Source organism: Synchiropus splendidus, chromosome 6 (assembly GCF_027744825.2).
Source record: "Synchiropus splendidus isolate RoL2022-P1 chromosome 6, RoL_Sspl_1.0, whole genome shotgun sequence".
NCBI classification, from domain to species: domain Eukaryota; kingdom Metazoa; phylum Chordata; class Actinopteri; order Syngnathiformes; family Callionymidae; genus Synchiropus; species Synchiropus splendidus.
In genome coordinates, this window is record NC_071339.1 from 23,060,635 (window position 1) to 23,079,223 (window position 18,589).

At 42.1% G+C, this 18,589-nt stretch overlaps 1 protein-coding gene across 1 annotated transcript in view; it reads right to left on the minus strand.

Moving 5' to 3' along the window:
- Window positions 1-12,758: 12,758 nt before the first annotated feature.
- The window catches only part of LOC128761202 (plexin-A2-like), a 119,680-nt gene continuing 113,849 nt past the window's right edge, over window positions 12,759-18,589 (minus strand). Inside the window, exon 32 of the mRNA XM_053869259.1 lies at window positions 12,759-16,996. Coding sequence (XP_053725234.1) covers window positions 16,901-16,996 — 96 coding nt within the window. The 3' untranslated portion in view covers window positions 12,759-16,900. The remainder of the gene's footprint in view (window positions 16,997-18,589) is intronic.

An 18,589-nucleotide genomic window follows, 5' to 3' on the forward strand; every position in this document is an offset into this window, starting at 1 on the left:
TGCTCTGTGCCCCCTCCCCTCTAGAAGCACTGGAGGAGGAGATGCTGAGTTTAAAAAAAAGTCTGTAACACTCTAAATACTGATTGTTGGAAGCAGCCTCATCTCTAATTATTTGCAGACCCTGAAGGAATCTCAGTCGGCAGGCGCGGTGATTCTAGATCTTCAAGCAATAGATCTTTTTTTTTAAGTCCACCTCATCATTTTAGCTCAAACAAACAACACAATTTAAAAGCCACGTGTTATCATTGGGTGGGTGGGAAGCACACTTTTGATCAACAGCGCCTGATTGAAGAACCAGCAAACATCCTTTTTGACAGTGAGAGGAAACTGGGGTGTCACGCAAGCACAGGAAGACGAGGAATATTGTCCTCTCTTTGTTTAACGTTGAATTATTTTTGCTTCTCTCTGGTTTGGTCAGTGATTATAGTTCAAATAGTATGTTAAATGTTACATTTCACATCACTTTAAATGTTTGTTTGCCTCACAAGCGCATGACTGTGTGTGTTTGTGTGTTTCATATCGAACTATACTGTACAAATAGTTAATTTAGTGTATAAAACTATATTGCCAACAACCTAACCACAACAGCCTATGCAATTTGCAACTATGAGGATAAAATAATATTATTACTATACTAAAATACTATAACTATAATAAAATATGTATGTCAGTGTGTCAGTGTCATGTGAATTTGTGCATTGGTCAGGCGTTTATTAACTCCTTTTCTACACCCACATTTCATAATACTTTTATAAACAAATCTCATACTAATACTTTTTAATACTGCGGCAGTGTTGCCTCCTCCTCCTCTAAGTTTCTGGTAGGCTGATTGATTAAACCACTAACAATACTGACAATTAAATTAGTTTGTGACGACTTTTGTCCTCATTTCAAAAGCATCTTTAGCCACTTCTGTTCGACCGTCATGAAGCCTTGACCTAGTGATCACTGCTCCTCACTTCGTCCTCAGCTCCGGGCCAAATGTGGACCCCGTCTGGTGTGCAGCATTAATCCAGCCCACAATGAAAGGTGATGGCTAACAAAAGGCTGTGTCACTGTGCTGCTTAATAGGCTTATGGAGATAGACTGCTGAGCAGAACATCAGGCTGGAGACAAAGGTGCGAATCAGTGTTATGCTAATTATCTGAATCTGTCCCGGTGACCTGAAGCCTCCACGGTCCAACAAGACCATCAATCAACAGCACTAGTGAAGACGCCACAGGATCCCATTTAAACTCTTCACACTTCAGCAGAGCCTCCATTTGTCCCTTCACTATTGCTTACCTTTTCACTAGCTAGCCCTGTGGAGAGCAGTGCTCATGCTCGTCCACATCTGGAAGCACTGCTGCAGGTATTCTAATGACTTGTAAAAACTTTGAGACAACAGCAAACCTGAGGTTACAGTGATGCATGTTTAAGGAAGCAGTCTTGTAATCTGATACGGCCCTCGTTGCCCAATGGCCCCTGTCCCTGCTTTGGCCCCCATCCTTCACCCCATTTCCTCCCCCGCCCCTCCTCCTCCTCACCAGACCTCTATCAAACATTCAGCTCCAGCAGCGGGGGCGTCGAGGTGGGCAATTGGCCCCCGACTGTGACTTGAGATGAGCTGGGCTGCAAACCCCCATGAGAAAAAAGCAGTGGTGGTGCCAGTTACAGCAGCAGTCGCAGCTGGACAGCAGCAGTCATCTCACCCCAGTAAAACATTCATTAGCCTGTTAGCTAGTTAAGTAGTCCTGCTACTTGAGTCCTCATGCATCACAGCTTCCTGTCAGATGGCTCTATTACAGCGCTTGACAAACCCATTGCTCAAATAGAATTCCTTTTCGACTCTTTATTTTCAGAATACTATGAGAACAGTCTTCTGATAAAGCTTTCTTCCTCAAACACGAGGCATTAAGCGCCAACAGATTGGTAACATCTGTCTAAATGGAATACTATCACAGTTTTTTTTTTTTTTTGCTACATAATTTCCCAGCTTCAAATCTGTTTACGTTCTGGACAGGAGTCTTGTCACTCATGAAATCTCATCCCGCGGCAGGAAGATGGACGTGCAAGCATTGCGTTACGGTGTCATCTACAGTGGTTGACTTGGCAGTTTTGACAGAAGCAAAATCTACACGTGCTGTACATCATAGACAGTTTCTCGTTGCAATTGCGCTCGATGCTGTGCAGTGTTTCAATGTCAAAATGTCTTGAATGGAATGAGTGAGAGACAGTCAAGCTGGAGTTCTGAAAAAAATGCTGAAGTCCAGTTGGATATGGTTTTAAGTTTTAACTTCAAAAATTCCCCCAACAGAGCTGTGCTATAGACTGCTGTGCGCAAGCCCCAAATTGAGTAGCTCAATATGCAGTTGCTCATCTGTGATGTTGGTGCCATTTTCTAAAACTCAAAGTGATGGTACTTGAAGACTTGAAGCCCTAATGTATACAACTGCAGATCTGCCTCATCGCGATCACGGATTTGTGTATTCACCAATGACATCAACAAAGACCCGAAAGCCCAGAGGCAGCATCTAGTTACCTACATGTGACTTCTCTGTTGTATGTAATGTTAGTTGGTCGTCTGGACTTCTTCCTGGGGAGCTCTCACTTCTGTGGCACAGCAGACGTTTGTGCTATCTGTGAGCTTAGTTTAGCCAAACAGTTCCATGCAGGCTTAATGCAGGCGCTAAAACAGCACTGCCCAGGTCACAGAATCCAACGAAGAGAATTTCCCTCCCCATATGTGGACTAAGCTGTTTACAAGTGTTTTAAAAGTCCAATTTAATTGGGTTTTCCTGGCCGTCATGCAACCATGGTCACTCATGGCCTTATAGACACATCAGTATGGTACTACTAACACTTAAGATGCACCGATACCAGTTGTTTCCAAAATGAGTAGTGTACGAGTACTTGCATCTGAGTACTTACCGATACTGAGTATTTACGCCATTACACATAGTTACTTTGAGATTTTTTCCCCCTTATATATCATTTGAACAATATTCCACAGTATATTTTTCTGGTACATGAGTGACGGTCACACATTTCACTGCAGTACAGAGATTTCACAAAATTGCCATCAACTGTCCTTTAAAAACTGGGCGGGACTGTAAGGTGGTGTCGGTTGTGTGATATCCTTGGCCATTTTATGAGTATGAGTACAAATACTCAAGCCCGGTGTCAGTCAAATACCGGTATCGGTGTCAGTGCATCCCTAACTACCACAATCAATGTAATTGCTAGTATTGCTAGAAGAACATCACTCATAACTGCAGCCCATATTTGACATAGCAGCGTTTATTAGGGACAACAATTAGTGTTCACAACTGTTTGCATAAACAACAGTATTTCTAGAACCAACAAATACTGCTGCAACATGACGTGGTCTAATACAGCTGTGTCGATGTTATTAACACCTGTGCCATTGTTTGCAACATCAAAAACTTTGGCAACAAAAATAGCAACAGCACAGGTGTAAGTACCACAGCTACAACAACTGCAACGATAACATTAGCCATTGCTCTGTTAGCATACACAACAGCTAGGTTATTCATAAAGAATAAGGCTTTAATGTTTCAGTTGTGACAACAACACTATTAATTCAAGTAAGACTGCTATAGTTACTTGTGACAACAGCACTATGAATGCTTATTTAAATCCTCAAACATTATACTATAGCCGTACTGGCAACATATGCAAGAACAGCAACAGCTGGGACAAACAAACAAATGTATTTATAATCCCTTGGAAATGTGTCTGAACCTGGAAAGAGAGTGATGTGGATGTGATGCTAGCTGTTGCGAGGGTTGTACTGAGCTCATGCTTCTTTCCCCCAAAGACAATATTTAAGATGTAGTGTCACAATGAAGCCAGACAGACGGCGAGCACAAACAGCCTTGAATATTTTTTTTGAACATCCTGTCATTTAGAGCCAATTGTCCTGGCTTCTCAGGGGTCTATATGTTTATGGTGTTCGGCACATTTGTTGTAGCTTATGCACTTAAAAAAACTCCTTTTAGCTGCTGTGCTGTTTCTACAGTAATGCTGCACTGCGATCATCATGTGCGTCTGCTGTCGCTATAAATTACTTCAGACAGCCGTGTGTGTTTTGGTTTAGCTCCTAAATGCACGTTAACCAGATTTGATGGTTGTACTTTTGCGTTCCTGTGCGTAGTGTGCATACATCCCTGAGCGTGCTCTCGGAAACGTATGATGGCATGTCTCTGGAGAATTTAGACAACCACTGGGCTCAATATCAAACACAACGTGCTTTTTCTCACGACGAGTACCCTTTAGATTCACCCTGTACTTAAAGACCACAAGAATCCAGAGCGGCTTTTCTCAGAATGCAGCTGTACTTCCTTTTTTGTGACTTTCATACACAAAATGTCTGTTTCAACGTGCGGCATGATTTAAAGACCATGCATATACACGGGACAGCTCATTATCTTGACTTGAGTTTTGGAGACATCCAGCTTTCAGTGCTCGCTTTACAACCTGTTTTCACAAAGCCAGAATCAATTTTAATGGGCTCAAACTGAAACAGGTTTCCTCAGGAAGTAGTTGAGATCAGAACTCTGCCTTGAAGGAAGACAATAACTTCATTAGCTTCATAGCATGATGTTTTCATTAGTTTTCTGAACTGGTTTAAACAGCTTGGATCCTATATTGGCTTGATTTTTTAAATAAATATGTGAAGTTTGTCCTCACAACACAGAAAATGCTATTGAGTCTCAGTGATGATTTTGTCTGAAATGACTCACAATACTTGTTTTAAACATCCAAATATGTGGTTAGTGGTTTTTGCTATATAGCGATCAACAAGGATGAAAGGGAAAGTGTCCAAAAGGGTGGTCAGGCCAGCAATGTTGTATGGTTTGGAAACAGTAGCACTGAGGAAAAGACAGGAGGCAGAGCTGGAGGTAGCAGAGATGAAGATGCTGAGCTTCTCTCTGGGAGTGAGCAGGATGGATAGGATCAGGAAGCAGTATATCGGAGGGACAGCACATGTCAGGTGTTCAGGAGACAAAGTCAGAGAGGCTAGATGGAGATGGTTTGGACATGTACAGAGGAGAGATAGCCAGTACATTGGTAGGAAGATGTTGAGGTTGGAAGTGCCAGGCAGAAGGTCGAGAGGAAGGCCAAAGAGGAGATTTATGGAGGTGGTGAAGGAGGACATGAGGTTTGTAGGTTTGAGAGAAGAGGAAGCAGAGGACAGGGTGAGATGGAGGAGGATGGCCCGCTGTGGCCACCCCTGAAGGGAGAAGCTGAAAGGAAAAGAAGAGTTTGCTATATTGCGAAGGCAACAAAAAAAATGTAGACTCAGAACGTCTCTTCTGACAAATGGCTGACTCTGAAATTTTTTATCAAATGGGCAAATGGAGGCAACTTGATGAAAAATGGAAAAGCAAATGTACCTTGTGTGTTCAGGGAATGCTCGTGTTTTGTCACATGACGAAATATTGGCAGTAAAAGAGAATGGCCCAAGCTTTGACACAGAACTCTGAGAGGCATGCTAATCTTGGTCCCAACAACCACGACAATCATCAATCCAACAATGCCAGCCTTCTGTCTTCTTCCATTTCTACATATAGGCTGTATATACACTTTAATTCTGCTTTTTCGCCTTCTTCAGGTTGTTAGATGTGGTGACATGAGCTTGGACGAGAACGTCTGCCTCCTCCAGAGTAAGTAAAGTCCAGTAAAGTGAACTGATTCATCTCATGCCGTCCAGGTTTAAACCGCATGATTGCATTGTCGCAGCATGAGGCATCATCATATCAAAATAAAATTCCTATACAATGACATTTTAATGTAGCTTGAATTGTTTTGCATGTAAGACAAGTGTTGTATGACTGATTTTTATTGATATATTTATTGTGTTTGCTCCATCGACACAATTTTCCCCAAAGGCAAGGTTTACAAGGGTCGAGTTTTAGCTTAAAAGTCAAATGTGAATGGGAAAAACAAAAGATGTGATAACACTCCCTGTTCTCCTTCGCCTGGTGCTCTCATATGAACTGTGTCCAAACAGACGACACACACACACTCGCTGAAAACACATAGTAATAGACATTTTATGGCGCTTCGAAATGGGAGCCATAAATCCCACAAAGCTCACTGATTGGCTGAGCAGAAAGGAGTCAGTGTTGGAGCAATTTCATGAGTGCAGGAGAATGGGTGGGAGGAGGAGTGGGAGGGGATATGATTTCAAACTTGAGCGTGTGATGACTGTTTAGGAAACAAGACTGTGTCTCAGTGACCAAGCAGGAAAGAAAAAAGGCGATTGATGAGGTCGTTCCTTGCTAAAGATGATGCGTCCTTATTTATGGTCCTGGAGTCTTGATTGTTTCGGTCATGACCTCTGGTGCCACGCAGATGTTTAGCTCACACACGCTGACACACACCCTCAGGCAACTGCAATTATAGACACATTCAACATGGCAGAGGAACATGCGACCCCCATTTGACCGTGTCCTGTTCCACATCTTCTTTTTTTTACCCTAAAACAGGGATAAAGACACTTTTGTTGGCTCAGGTTACGCTTATGATTACAGCGCCAGCCAGCAGATGGCACCAGTGTGCCGTTCATTGACGTGACTTGCACTGAATCACAATAACGACCTTAGGGTTCAGAAACGGCACCGAAGCAGAGTCAAATAAGATGACTAAAATTTGCAGTTACACCGAAAAATGTGTGATGTAGACATCAAATTTTATTAAGTTATATACAGAAATGTTTAATTTCTTTTGGGATTTTTATGCAAACAATTGAGTGATAATTATGGGGCAATATTTGTAAAAGATTATGTGGTGTCATTTATTTGTGTGAATTATTATGGATGAATAAAATAAAAATCTAATTTTGTAGAAATACTATATGTGGTCCATGAGAAGGGAAGAGACGTCATATGCAACAAATGAACCCAAACAATACTGGTGATCGTGACTCTGTTTAATCCTAAATTACCTTGCTGAAATAGAATTCAAGAGCCAAATATACAATATTGCCTTAATTAAAAAACAACATTGAGTTGGAAATACAAAAGCGGCATTGAAATAATATACGAAAAGATACTATCAATGTGAGTGGTTTTACAGTTTCTGAATGAGGAGAATAACCAGAATGAAAATTAATCATTCAAATAGTTAGACTCACACCACATTCATTTGCTGACACACAGTACCAGTTCAAAGATGCTGAATAGTTGAATAGTTGTGAAACTCAACTGATTGTTGAGTTATTCATACATTTAAATAGTATTCAGTTCGAGTGTGAGAATATATTTTTGATTGGGTGTAATATTGGCACATTATTACTCCTAACTTCAGAGATGAATCCTCCACCTCATTAAAATAAATCCCATCTTTCAGGACTGAGTTTGTGGTTTAGACAGCTGTCTCATGTCCTTGGCAAGAACAAACATCTCAGTGTCTGTTTGATTGTTCGCTCTCTGATAATGCAGGATGCATTTAATTAAAGCAGCAGGAGACGGATGAATGCAGACCTCCGCCGCATCGTGATGTGGTCGGAGGCGCTTGAGGGAATTTGGTGGTACAGTAGGAGAGAAAGACAGAAGGGGGAGAGCGGCGTTGTTGTGGGAATGAGCAGGTGTGTGGAGATGATCTGACCCGTGAGCGGTCGTGATGGACCGATGAACTGAATCTGAAGACGACATCAAATATGTCATTTTCTGGAGGTGGATAATCTCAGTGGTGACGGTTGTCAGATGTAAGACTTGCCAACTTGGATGTGCCAATTCGAATAAACAACAGTGAAACTATTGTTTTTTGTTTTTGTTAATGATGACAAATCTTTGTGTCAAAATAAGAATTCAGCCAAACATCTGCACTTTTCATGAATGCATTACATTTTGCTTTCTGATGTGAAAACTACATATTGTTTTATCATTTTTGGTCCATGACAGCAGCTTTTCTGCAACACTATGATAAGAACAATCCATCCTAATATGTCCCATGACGTAATATATAGATGTTGGGAAAGTGGACATTTGTGTCCTATACTGATGATAAAGGCAGCCTTCTGTGTTGCCTGTTGTCGCAATGGATTGGAAAAAAAAAACAAAAAATACGTGAGGCACGGGAAGAGGGAAACAAAGCTTCACGTCCCGTATTGCCGTCCAGGTCACTGTGACTAAACCACGTGTTGCGCTGCCAACGCGTCATCATGTAACACTGATCTTTGTCGTCAGTACTGGACGCAACGTTTCCCGTTGTTCCCAACATTCATTAGTTTGCTTCAATCATTGGGAAATGGTAGCTCAGACTCATGACGTTTGCATTTACTTTTGAAATGAAAGGAGACAGGTACAGGTCAGGGTGTGGTCCGGGGACCATGTGCAGCCCTTGGTCTATGCTGATACGGCCCCCATGATGTGAAACAGATGAGGGCCAAGTTTCTTCAAAATTCAATGGCTTCTTTATTTTTTTTCATGATCAAAAACTCTTTCGATGCTAAGTAATTTAAAATATTCCCCCATGAATACTGTGGCATGTCGTCACTTGAAAAAAGGTTTTAAATTTGGACCAGGCTGGGATTGAGAGGCTGGGTCAACCTGAACAGTTTGCCAGCAGGTCAGCTTGTTGACAAATAAGGACTCACACACACTCGCGCGTACGGGCTTTTTGGAGCAATCAATTTACCTCTCAATGCTTTTTCAGACTGCGGGAAGAAACCCACGAGGGCACAGAGAAAATATTCCTCAAGCTGATGACCTTTCTGCTATACAACTGCAACACTGACCACTGTAAGGTAGAGTACAGTGAGATTTAATTCTAGAAATCTATAGAAAAATCTCTTGGGGTAATGTCTTACTATTAGGGATGTTTGGATGATGGCCAGCAAACAGACGTCCCACGGTGCCGAAGAAAAGGTTGGTTGATACTCTCAGTCCTGTACTGAAACTGTGCAGCATGCCATTTCCATTAACCTTGATTTCATCAGGTGTTCTGCGAAATGTCCATTTATATGATTATCACAACAACTTGGGCAGCTGAATGATGTGAATTTACCGTCTCCACTCGCTCTGTGGTTTGTGCATGAATGTTTAGCGACGTTCCAAGGTTTCGGCCATTCAACATTCATCCCTGTTACTGCCCCAGTTTTTGAATTATTCCTCCAGATCTGCAGGCTGTGTCTAAGGTTAGCTTCCCTTTGAATCCTGTATTTTTTTGGCAGCTGCAGGAGTGTGTTGAACACGTCAGTGTTGAAAGAATGAACCAGAGGATGTTCACTTCCATTTGAAACTATGACCCAAAATCCTTACTGGTCTGTACCATGGCATCAGAACTGGATCATTGAAAGTGTTTTGATTAAAGATTTGTCCCATTAAACTGTGTTCATTGGATTGTCACGAGAGCAAATAATTCAAATTCAGCTTTCCATAACGCAGTCCTTCTCACCTAGTGGGACGCCCCCCCAGAAGTGTGATTGCACATCCAGTCATGTTCAATTTCAGGCAATTTGATGTACTTTAAGTCTTTTCTGTTCCAGACAAAAACAACGTTAATAAAATTATTCTTTATTGTAACTTGACCTATATTACTTACTACTATACTACTTACTTTCTTTTGTCTTTTCTTTAATGTTTAACACGGATACAAGGTACAGAAGTGTACTTATAATTATGTTATAGACAAATGATACGATTTACAGAGGTGGCGGAGAGTTGGGGAAACGTTTACTTCTTCCTGAGGGGGGCGCAACAGAGAATAATTGAGAAGTGCTGCCTTAACTTGCCACCCAACAACAGGTGACTGCCATCTAGTGGTCAACACGGATGGTGGAACTCATACACATACTGAAGTGATTTAAGATTTTCTTTTCCCCAAAGGCGTCTTTCTCACAGAAGATTTTTGAAGGACTGAAGAAGATGTAGCTTCACTAACAGCCGTTCATCCTCACCCCCCAACAGTCTTCACATTCACCTGAAGTTTTCGGTATGGAACTTCGAGAAATATTGAACGAGCAAAAGTCTTGAAATGTTTTCCGAACCTTTCACGAATTGCTGCAGACGATCATGTCAGAACGACTTGACTGATTGTTGTTGATGCTTAACCATGAGCACATCTGACTTGTGATAACTTGATATCAATGTTAAAATCTCGCGGGGTCTCATGGGGACCGGGATGTAAAATGCCCAGAGTGAATGTGGCATTGATTGATGGAAGAGTAGGGCTTGTCTAATAGCTGTGGTGTCTTCAGGATCCTGCCTGCCTCACGCTCTACCAACAAGACATCCTGCCGCTATCTTAGCTGTCAGTTTTGGAGGAATGAGTCCTAATGATCACTGTCTGCCTCAGAAGGAGATGCAAGTGAGGGGAATTGCTGCCTGCCGATTGTCAGATCCTTGACAAGCAGGAGAGCAGACGGGGGTTCTATACTGGCAGGTGTGCTGAAGCACCTTCCGATACTTTAATGATACCGCCACGTTTTGCCTGCATTCATGTGGCACCTTCCGCCTCCTCCCTCCGCTTGCCCTCAGCCCCGAGGAGGGAACATAAATGCTGAATTCTGGCTCCGACCGTAGAGCCGGCCTATATGCTGCTCACATGCCAGACCAAATACTGTCACAGTGTGTCGGCAGTGTAACTCTTTCTTTCCTTCCCACAGGCTGTTCATCACACTCGCTTGTGTCTTCATCCAATTCAAAGGATTTAGAAATTTTCTCCAGGACATTTCTTTGTTGTCTTTTACAAGCTTGGCGTCTCTGTTGTGTCAGATGTGCTGCGCTCATGGTAAACATCTGAACTGCTGAATGCGATTTCAATAAAGCAGTAAAGCTCGGAGTGAGCAAATGACTCATTCGCAGCTGTTTCTGTTCCTTGTCATTAGGAAAACAGTTGTCGCCGTCAAACTTGAGTTTTATTCTGTCACAGCAGCGGAATTCTGAAATCTACCCGAGGACAGGAGGCGGAAAGCGGCACAAGGGTTTTAGCGAAGAGGAGAGGAATTCCAGTCCACTCTGCCTTCATCTGCAATAGTTATAAATGAATAAATATCATTTATCTTATCACTTATCAATGCAGAATTAGCTGAATGAGATTTTCAACTTTTTAGATTAAATCATCACACTGTACATATTTATCATCGATATCAATTACTCGAGGGACAGATGGAGGAAATGGATGTGTGAAGCCTATGAAGTGCACATTTTAAAATGGTTGCTTTTGAAATGATCATTGATCTTAGATGCCAAGTTTGGTGACAAAAATTCATTATTATTACTGATACGGATCACTCTAAGGTCCACAGTCAACACACCTCCCATGCTAGAAATCCCATAACGCACTGCAACAGCTATAATGCTTTGATGAGTTCACTGTTATCTAAGTTTTTGCCGTCCTGATTAAACAAATAAATCCAATGGATGGTTAATCTTTTTTAGACTCACTTTTTTTGTTTTGGTGACTAAATATGGGCACTGCTTCCAATGCTGGTAGTTGGGGCGCACGAGGGATGGGAGACATATGGAACATCTCTTCACTGAATCGTGTTGGATGTCAGTTGCTATTTAGAACGCCTTATGTGGCTCTCCTCCTTTGTGATGGGCATTAAATAGTAATTTACACATTGTTACATGTGTAAATTGCACATTACAACAACATTGTTGTAGAATTAATGAATCCTATGACTCACCTAACCCAAAAGTCCATCTTTTCTTTACGTGACGCGCTGCTGCGGAGGGCAAAGCATGTGCTTCCATTGAAAACCAAATGTGTCATGCAATGCTGAAGGCTGCCTTCCTGGTCAGTATAGGACACAAAAGTCAACTTTCCCATCCGTCAATATATATTAGGTCCGAGTGAGAAGCGTTGGCTAACATTGCAACCTAGCAAAAATATGGCGGGAACTAGTGTGTCACCCTCATTTACCAATCTCACTCATTAGTGTTTTTGTTTCTGTGTTCGCATCCGAGTTTCAATTGTGGAGTGAAATAAGAACAAAATTTCAATGACCCTGGAAACTTTTATTAACTTAACTTAAATGTGTTTTCATTCTGAAATGAAATCCCAGAAACAAACCACGTAGTGACTCAAATGAGGATCAGCAAATCTATTATCAAGAGGATGACAAGCTCCCCAAAAACATCGATATATCTGTTCGGTGGAAACTGTTATTGGTGAATAATCATTGAGAGGAAGCGATGGACGAGGCACGTGGAAGGTGAAGGAACCAAAATGAAGTCAACCAGTGAGGTTCATGGATGTGGTTCATAAGGACATTACCTGTAGAGGTTAGGAGCGACTAGGGAGTGTGACCATGATCAGATAAGATGGATGAGGCAGACTCCCTCTGGCAAACCCTAACAGGAAGTGATGAAAGAAGAATGTCTATGCTGCTTACCATTTTAGGACCAGTGTTACATATTGTTTTTCTCCTGCCGTGCATTTGTAAGTGGCTGAAGGTACAGTTGGAAGCTGTCTCTGATGAGACTGCGTTCGATAATCGAGGATATTCCATGAGGTGTTGGAACATCATTCATCATAGTTTATGTTTCTCCATTTGTGAATAGATTTTTAAAGTAGACTGTGAAGGACTAACTGATGGATGAAACCTCTGGGATAGCTGCGATATGACAAGCCTGCTGGCAAAAAATCAATTATGGCGAACAGATAAATTAGTATGCCAGTGTGAAATTAACAAATGAATCATACATCGACTCAAACAAACGTGAGGGAATCAGAACAATTTTCAAAAAGCCCAATGCTGCACCTTAAAGACAACATCAATAAAGCATGAGATGACAACTTCATCAGCTGAGCTTTTTAATGTATAACAACAGTACAAAGTGAATCTTTGCTTGCAAAATAGGAGAGTCTTTATGTACAGTTTATACAATAATATTTAGTTTAAAAAAACAACAATTTGAACGCCCAACATTTTTATTGCACAACACATTTATAATAACGCGTCAAAACCACACATGAAACTGATGATTTCATTCATATTATAACACTTAACAGGACATGTAGTTATTATTATGAAGATAAATACTGCTTAATGTCCTACGTGAGGAGCTTCAGATACTGGACAGTTGAAATGAATGATGGCTTCAAACACAAAAAGAAGCAATTTTAGAGATTCATAAATCTTTCCAAGGCGAGACCCTGAAGTGGTTTACATACTTCCAAATTAGCTATGGCGTAGATATGGCACTCTAAATACAGCAGCAAATAGACAACAAGCGTTCAGGTCACATGTGTTTTGGAAGGTTTAAAGGGACCACAGATGTTTGGTTGAATTGCTTCCTGCTAATTTCTTGGCACGACACAGACGCACAACAAGGACTTGTACGGATGCACGTGCGCACACACACACACACACACACACACACACACATATGCACTCAACCGGTCACACACACTCAACCGGTCACACACAGGTATTTGGACGCATAATCCTCACTCACATATTCATTCATGCCAACAAAGACAGTCACATCTATTAACGCACACCTCACACTGACTATGACAAACACACACACACCAACATTCACACATAAATTAATTCTAGCACACTTTCATACACATCACGCTCAACGATTACACACACCAACAAGCACACAACCGTGCCCCGGTCCCTTTCTAGCCTCAGAGACGATCTCGAGTTTGAAGGCTACGCATTGAACATTTGTGAGATCGCACGGCAACATTCTGTGGAACCTTTAGAATTCAATAAATAAGGGTTGGATTGGAAGCAAAAGCTTGACTTCATGAAATTTACACGAGTCGACAGATTGACACAAATAGACCATTCAGCACATGTTCACAGCGCACGATGTTAGAAACAACTGTCATACGCTGAGTAAAACCTGTTCTTCAATTTCAGTCTTCATCTGGCTGGATTATGCGCAGTCGTTTCTAATATCTTGTGCATTTCAAGTATGGTGCTCGATGTAAACAATGACTGATGAGGCTGGAAGGGGAGAAGGAGCGGCAGCGCCGGCAGGGTCAGGCTAATCTCCTCCGCCATCAGGCTGAGAGCGTCATTAATTACGCCTTCTGCTACACTTCAATTTGGCCTCCACTTATCTTCGACGGGCTGAATTAGTAGCCTATCGATCATTACGTTACAGAACCTCCCATCTCAAATGGGATCTTTCCCTGCGTTTTTAATAGGATTCTAAAACTCAGATGAAGCATGAGTCATTATATTTGGCACAGAGCAGGCAAAAGCATCTCTTCATATATGAGTCACCTCCAGGATTTTGTTTGTCTGGGTTTCCAAGTCTTTAAAAAGCTGGCAGGCAACTCTTGAGTGTGGACACAAGTGTCTGTGTTGACTAGAGGCTATGGGACAACGCAAACTTTTGGAATGGGTTATATATTCAGCCGTCAAACATAAATGCAAAATAAAATCTGTCAGGACAGTTTTCGGTCAAAGATAGACCACAAAGAAAGACCCACCTCCATGTTTTGACAGCAGGTGGGTTGCCAGGTAGAACTGAACAACATTAATTTGATCTCTCACAGACGTCTCCATTGCTTGTCCCGTGTCCAGTGCCAAGTCATTTCATGCGGCCCACAATGGCTTTGAATTATATTCAATGCTGTTATCGTGCCCCACGACGATTGTTGTGATCAGGCTTTGTCGCCTCTTCTAATGAGTGGAGAATTTCAAGACTCTCCAACATCAGGAAAATTCAGTGGAAAGTGAGAAAGCTGAAGTGTCTCTTAAAATTCTGAAATTCCATTCTGTTTAGACCCTTTCTCCAGTTACGGAATGCTACAGACACTTCAATAAATCTACATTTTGTTTGACAGCAACTGTTTTGGCTGATTGTCCAATATGCCTGGCTAAAGACGGTGGTTACTTTGCATCTTACAGTAAAAAAAATGTTCGTGTAGGGGCGAAGCCATGAAGTGGGACACCTTAAGGTTCCAGTATTGAAATACAATTTCATGTGACATTATATATATAGTACCATCATCATTGGAATACCGGCTTGACTCTGCGCCAACTGTCAACTGAGGTTCATGCTCATAGTCACATGAGGTAACAGTGGGAGCCTGTGATCATCACCCTTGCACATCCCCATCTGTACCACAAACATTCTTTTTGAACACCAGGAAACATGTGGATGGCTCGAGTAAACAATGGGTGGTAAAGACATTTGACGATCATCACCATGTGATGCCTTGAGAGTGAGAATGTGTTGGTCATGGTTTTGGCGGTTTGTGGATCTGGGCACTGTTTGCATCAAGTATGACCTGTGTTGAAAATGGGGAGGTCGATATTGATGAGTAAGAGAACAAGGGGTGCTGTTGTCACCGCTGTTGTAGTCATGGGCAGTGGCGGTTTTAGGCATGGGCGAACTGCCACGTAAAAAGCACATATTTTTTGTCGCTCTGCGCCATCGCAACTGCCACACGCATCAGCTGGACAGGCGCATCACTCAGGTGCAAGTGAAACACACAACTGTCATTTTAACTTGTGACAGTAGAACTGGAGAAAGGGGAGGGGGCGCCCAGAGTGCTGCGGGGCTTCAGGGGACAGTTCACCTCTGAGTCCAAGGTGGGGGGAGAATCTGTGTTCTAAATGCAGACCTACAACTGCTGCATGTGTTTCTGAATTGTGTAATGTGGACTAATAAAAATAAGCAGTGAAAAACCATGTGGTCAGTCACCAGTTCAGTTTCAGTGCATTTGCATTTGTTATGTATAGCCATTTTTAATACAAAGAGATATATGGAAAGAAGTTGCAGTTAGCTTTAGAGTTCCTGCAAAGCAAGATACAGACACTGCCACCTGGGCTCATGCAGGAGGAGCTTGGGTTGGATTGGCATCTAATTTGGCTACAATGCCAGAAAGGTGTTGGACTTCCAAACCAGGAAAGGGATAGGTTACATCTGTTGGTCGCCCAGTGTTGGTGGCCAGTCTTAGCACTTGGACGAGGAATATAGTGTCTTTGTAATTCTGGATTCACAGTGCAAAGGATGATGAGTTTGTCAGCCACGACAACTGCAACTCTCAACCAAGGTCGTGTTCAGAGGGACTTCACAACTACATGTCAACTCTTGGAGCTACTCTTATTTCCCAGTGATGTCATTCGGGAATTTGAAAGCTGGACGCTAGCTCCTTCAGAGACAATATTCTGTTTTAAATGTTTCATTCATGACAACTTCATCAGATCACATAACCATCCTGTAACAAGAAGCTTCAAGGGACAGAAATGTCCGCAACACTGCCAGATTATTGAAAGTGCCTCTGTTTTCATCAGCCTGCACAAGCAAAAAGGCTTAACAACACTGAGCGACACATCTCCACTCCAAATGGCGACATCACGTCAAGCTGTGATATGTAGTGTGAAATGAGGGTCCTTCATCTTTCACGTTGGAAAAAAAACAAAAACAAAAGGGTACTTTTCTTACTTATGTGCCAACTAAATAAATTGGCTCCTGTGTTTTTACTGAGCTCCTCCAGTGACTTTTGAAGTCTTGTCATTCCTTAAGAGCAGCTCTCTTTTGAGTTCCAGCCACGCTGTGCACACATTTGAGTCTAAGTACCAACTCCAAAGGCAAACTATTACCCAGCAGAAAAGATTTGGTGGCAAACCCAGAGAGCGTGATGGGCCGAAAATCCTCTTTCTTTCTCGACTGCCGCTGGAGCGTTTGAAGACTTGGACGTCTGCCGATTGGAAAGTCTTCAGGGAGAACGATGACACTGGATTCAAAAGTGGAGCTTTGGGATGATCTGCTGTTTGGTCTTTGTTGTGGTGTTGGTATATGTACATTTGTATGCATGTGTGTACAGTAGGTCCATAAAGTCTGCAGGGATTCTGCATTGGCTTCTTCTTGTGACAGTCTGTGGGCTCAGAACTTGTGTGTGTTTGTGCACTCACGTACAAGAGCTTGTACAGTGTTCACATGTGGATGTTTGCATGCAACGCCGTGTCTCAGCTCTCTAAGGACATGGCTGAGAGGATCTGCTCCACTTTATACGCCAACTTCTGCTTCTGGGCCTGTTCATCCAGTTCCAGCGCCTCAATAATCTGTCGTGGGGACACAGAGAGACACACTCGTTTAAACCGTCCAGTTGCTATTGCAGATCAACAAGTCATTTTCTTAGTGAAAAGTGATTGTCAACGCCGCTACAAATACACAAATCTCACTATTTTATGCACTCCAGCAAATGTTACCCAGTACTGTAAAAGTACTGCAAAAACAACTATACAGAAGCTCCATGAGGCAAACTACAGTTACAATTTCAAATATACAGTATAGTTTTACAAGCAGTACAAGCACAGGATTTTGAACTGTAATTCACTCACTCACTACTGCTAACACAATAAGTCTACAAGTGTAACACATAAAACTAATCCGCCACCGTAGCGACTTCTATAGCAAAACGGTGACTGCTGCAGAACCTACCAAAAAACTGGAACTAACTACAAAAAAACAACATATTATAATGTGCCTATTCTAATACTTCCAACACAACCAAGAGTGTTGTAATACTCAAGACTCTCAGTCTTGGTCTTGGCATTGTTTTGGCACTGGGTCTCCTTTCAGTTCCGCCCATGTTGGACACAGTATTTTTGGCAAAGGCGTTTTGAAATGTGATGTGTTGAAGTCCAAACCAATTAAGTCTTTTGTATTTGAAAAATCCCTGAATGTTGAATGCTACTTCGAGCCCATGAATGAACCTTGTTCAATGTCAGAGATGAGAGGGGATGCAGAGCTCTGCGTGCGAGATCACTAATCAACAATGCTCAGCAGTTGCGGTGGTTATGTATTAGGTTTTCCGTTTGTTCATTGGTAGAAAGAATAATTACAAAACAAGACGTGTTTCAATAGCAATGTCAGGAGTAGTTGGACATTAGCTAACTTAGGAAGGATTCGATTTGGGTGGCGTCCTGCAGGTTCATTTGGACTTGGGCTGGCAAATAGACTAATGTGTTCTGTATTCAGTGTCGTCTACTACAACAACTGCAGTTGCTGCAACTTCAACCAGATAGGTGCAGAACTGTGCCAAGCTGCCCAAATGATTGCTCTACATTTATGGTACTTCAATAACACAAGTTTGAAATGTTACTGACTGCAATTAGCTCAATCGGACAGCAGGTGCTAGCAGCGTTACAGAGCTTCTAACTCACAAAGGAGAGCCATGGATTCGATGAATGATAAAATCTACAAAACATTTCCTTTTCAGTTATTCTGTTCACAAAACACAAACAAAAGGGAAATGGTGCAGCTACATCTACTCCTAGAACTATCATAAACCCTGCAACCACCAGGAACCACCGCCCTGTGTTCCAGTGTGTACACTTTTGTACTCTTATATAGAACCTACTATGTTTTATATACCTACCTCTATAATAAATGCTGCAATATCTACAACTTCAAACACCAGGTGTAGGACTGGCCCACATCAGTGGCTGGGAGCAGCAGTATCGACCTGCTGCCAACCTGATTCACCGTCTCCTCATTAAAGTGATTGAGCAACGTTTTGCTAAAGAATTGCATATCTCTACACATCATGCAGATTCATGGCAACAAGCAGTGAGTCCTCGATTCTATCCTTTTAGCGCCGCTTTGATGTCCAGCAGGCCTTGAGGGAGATTTTTCCCTCTTTAGCAGATAAA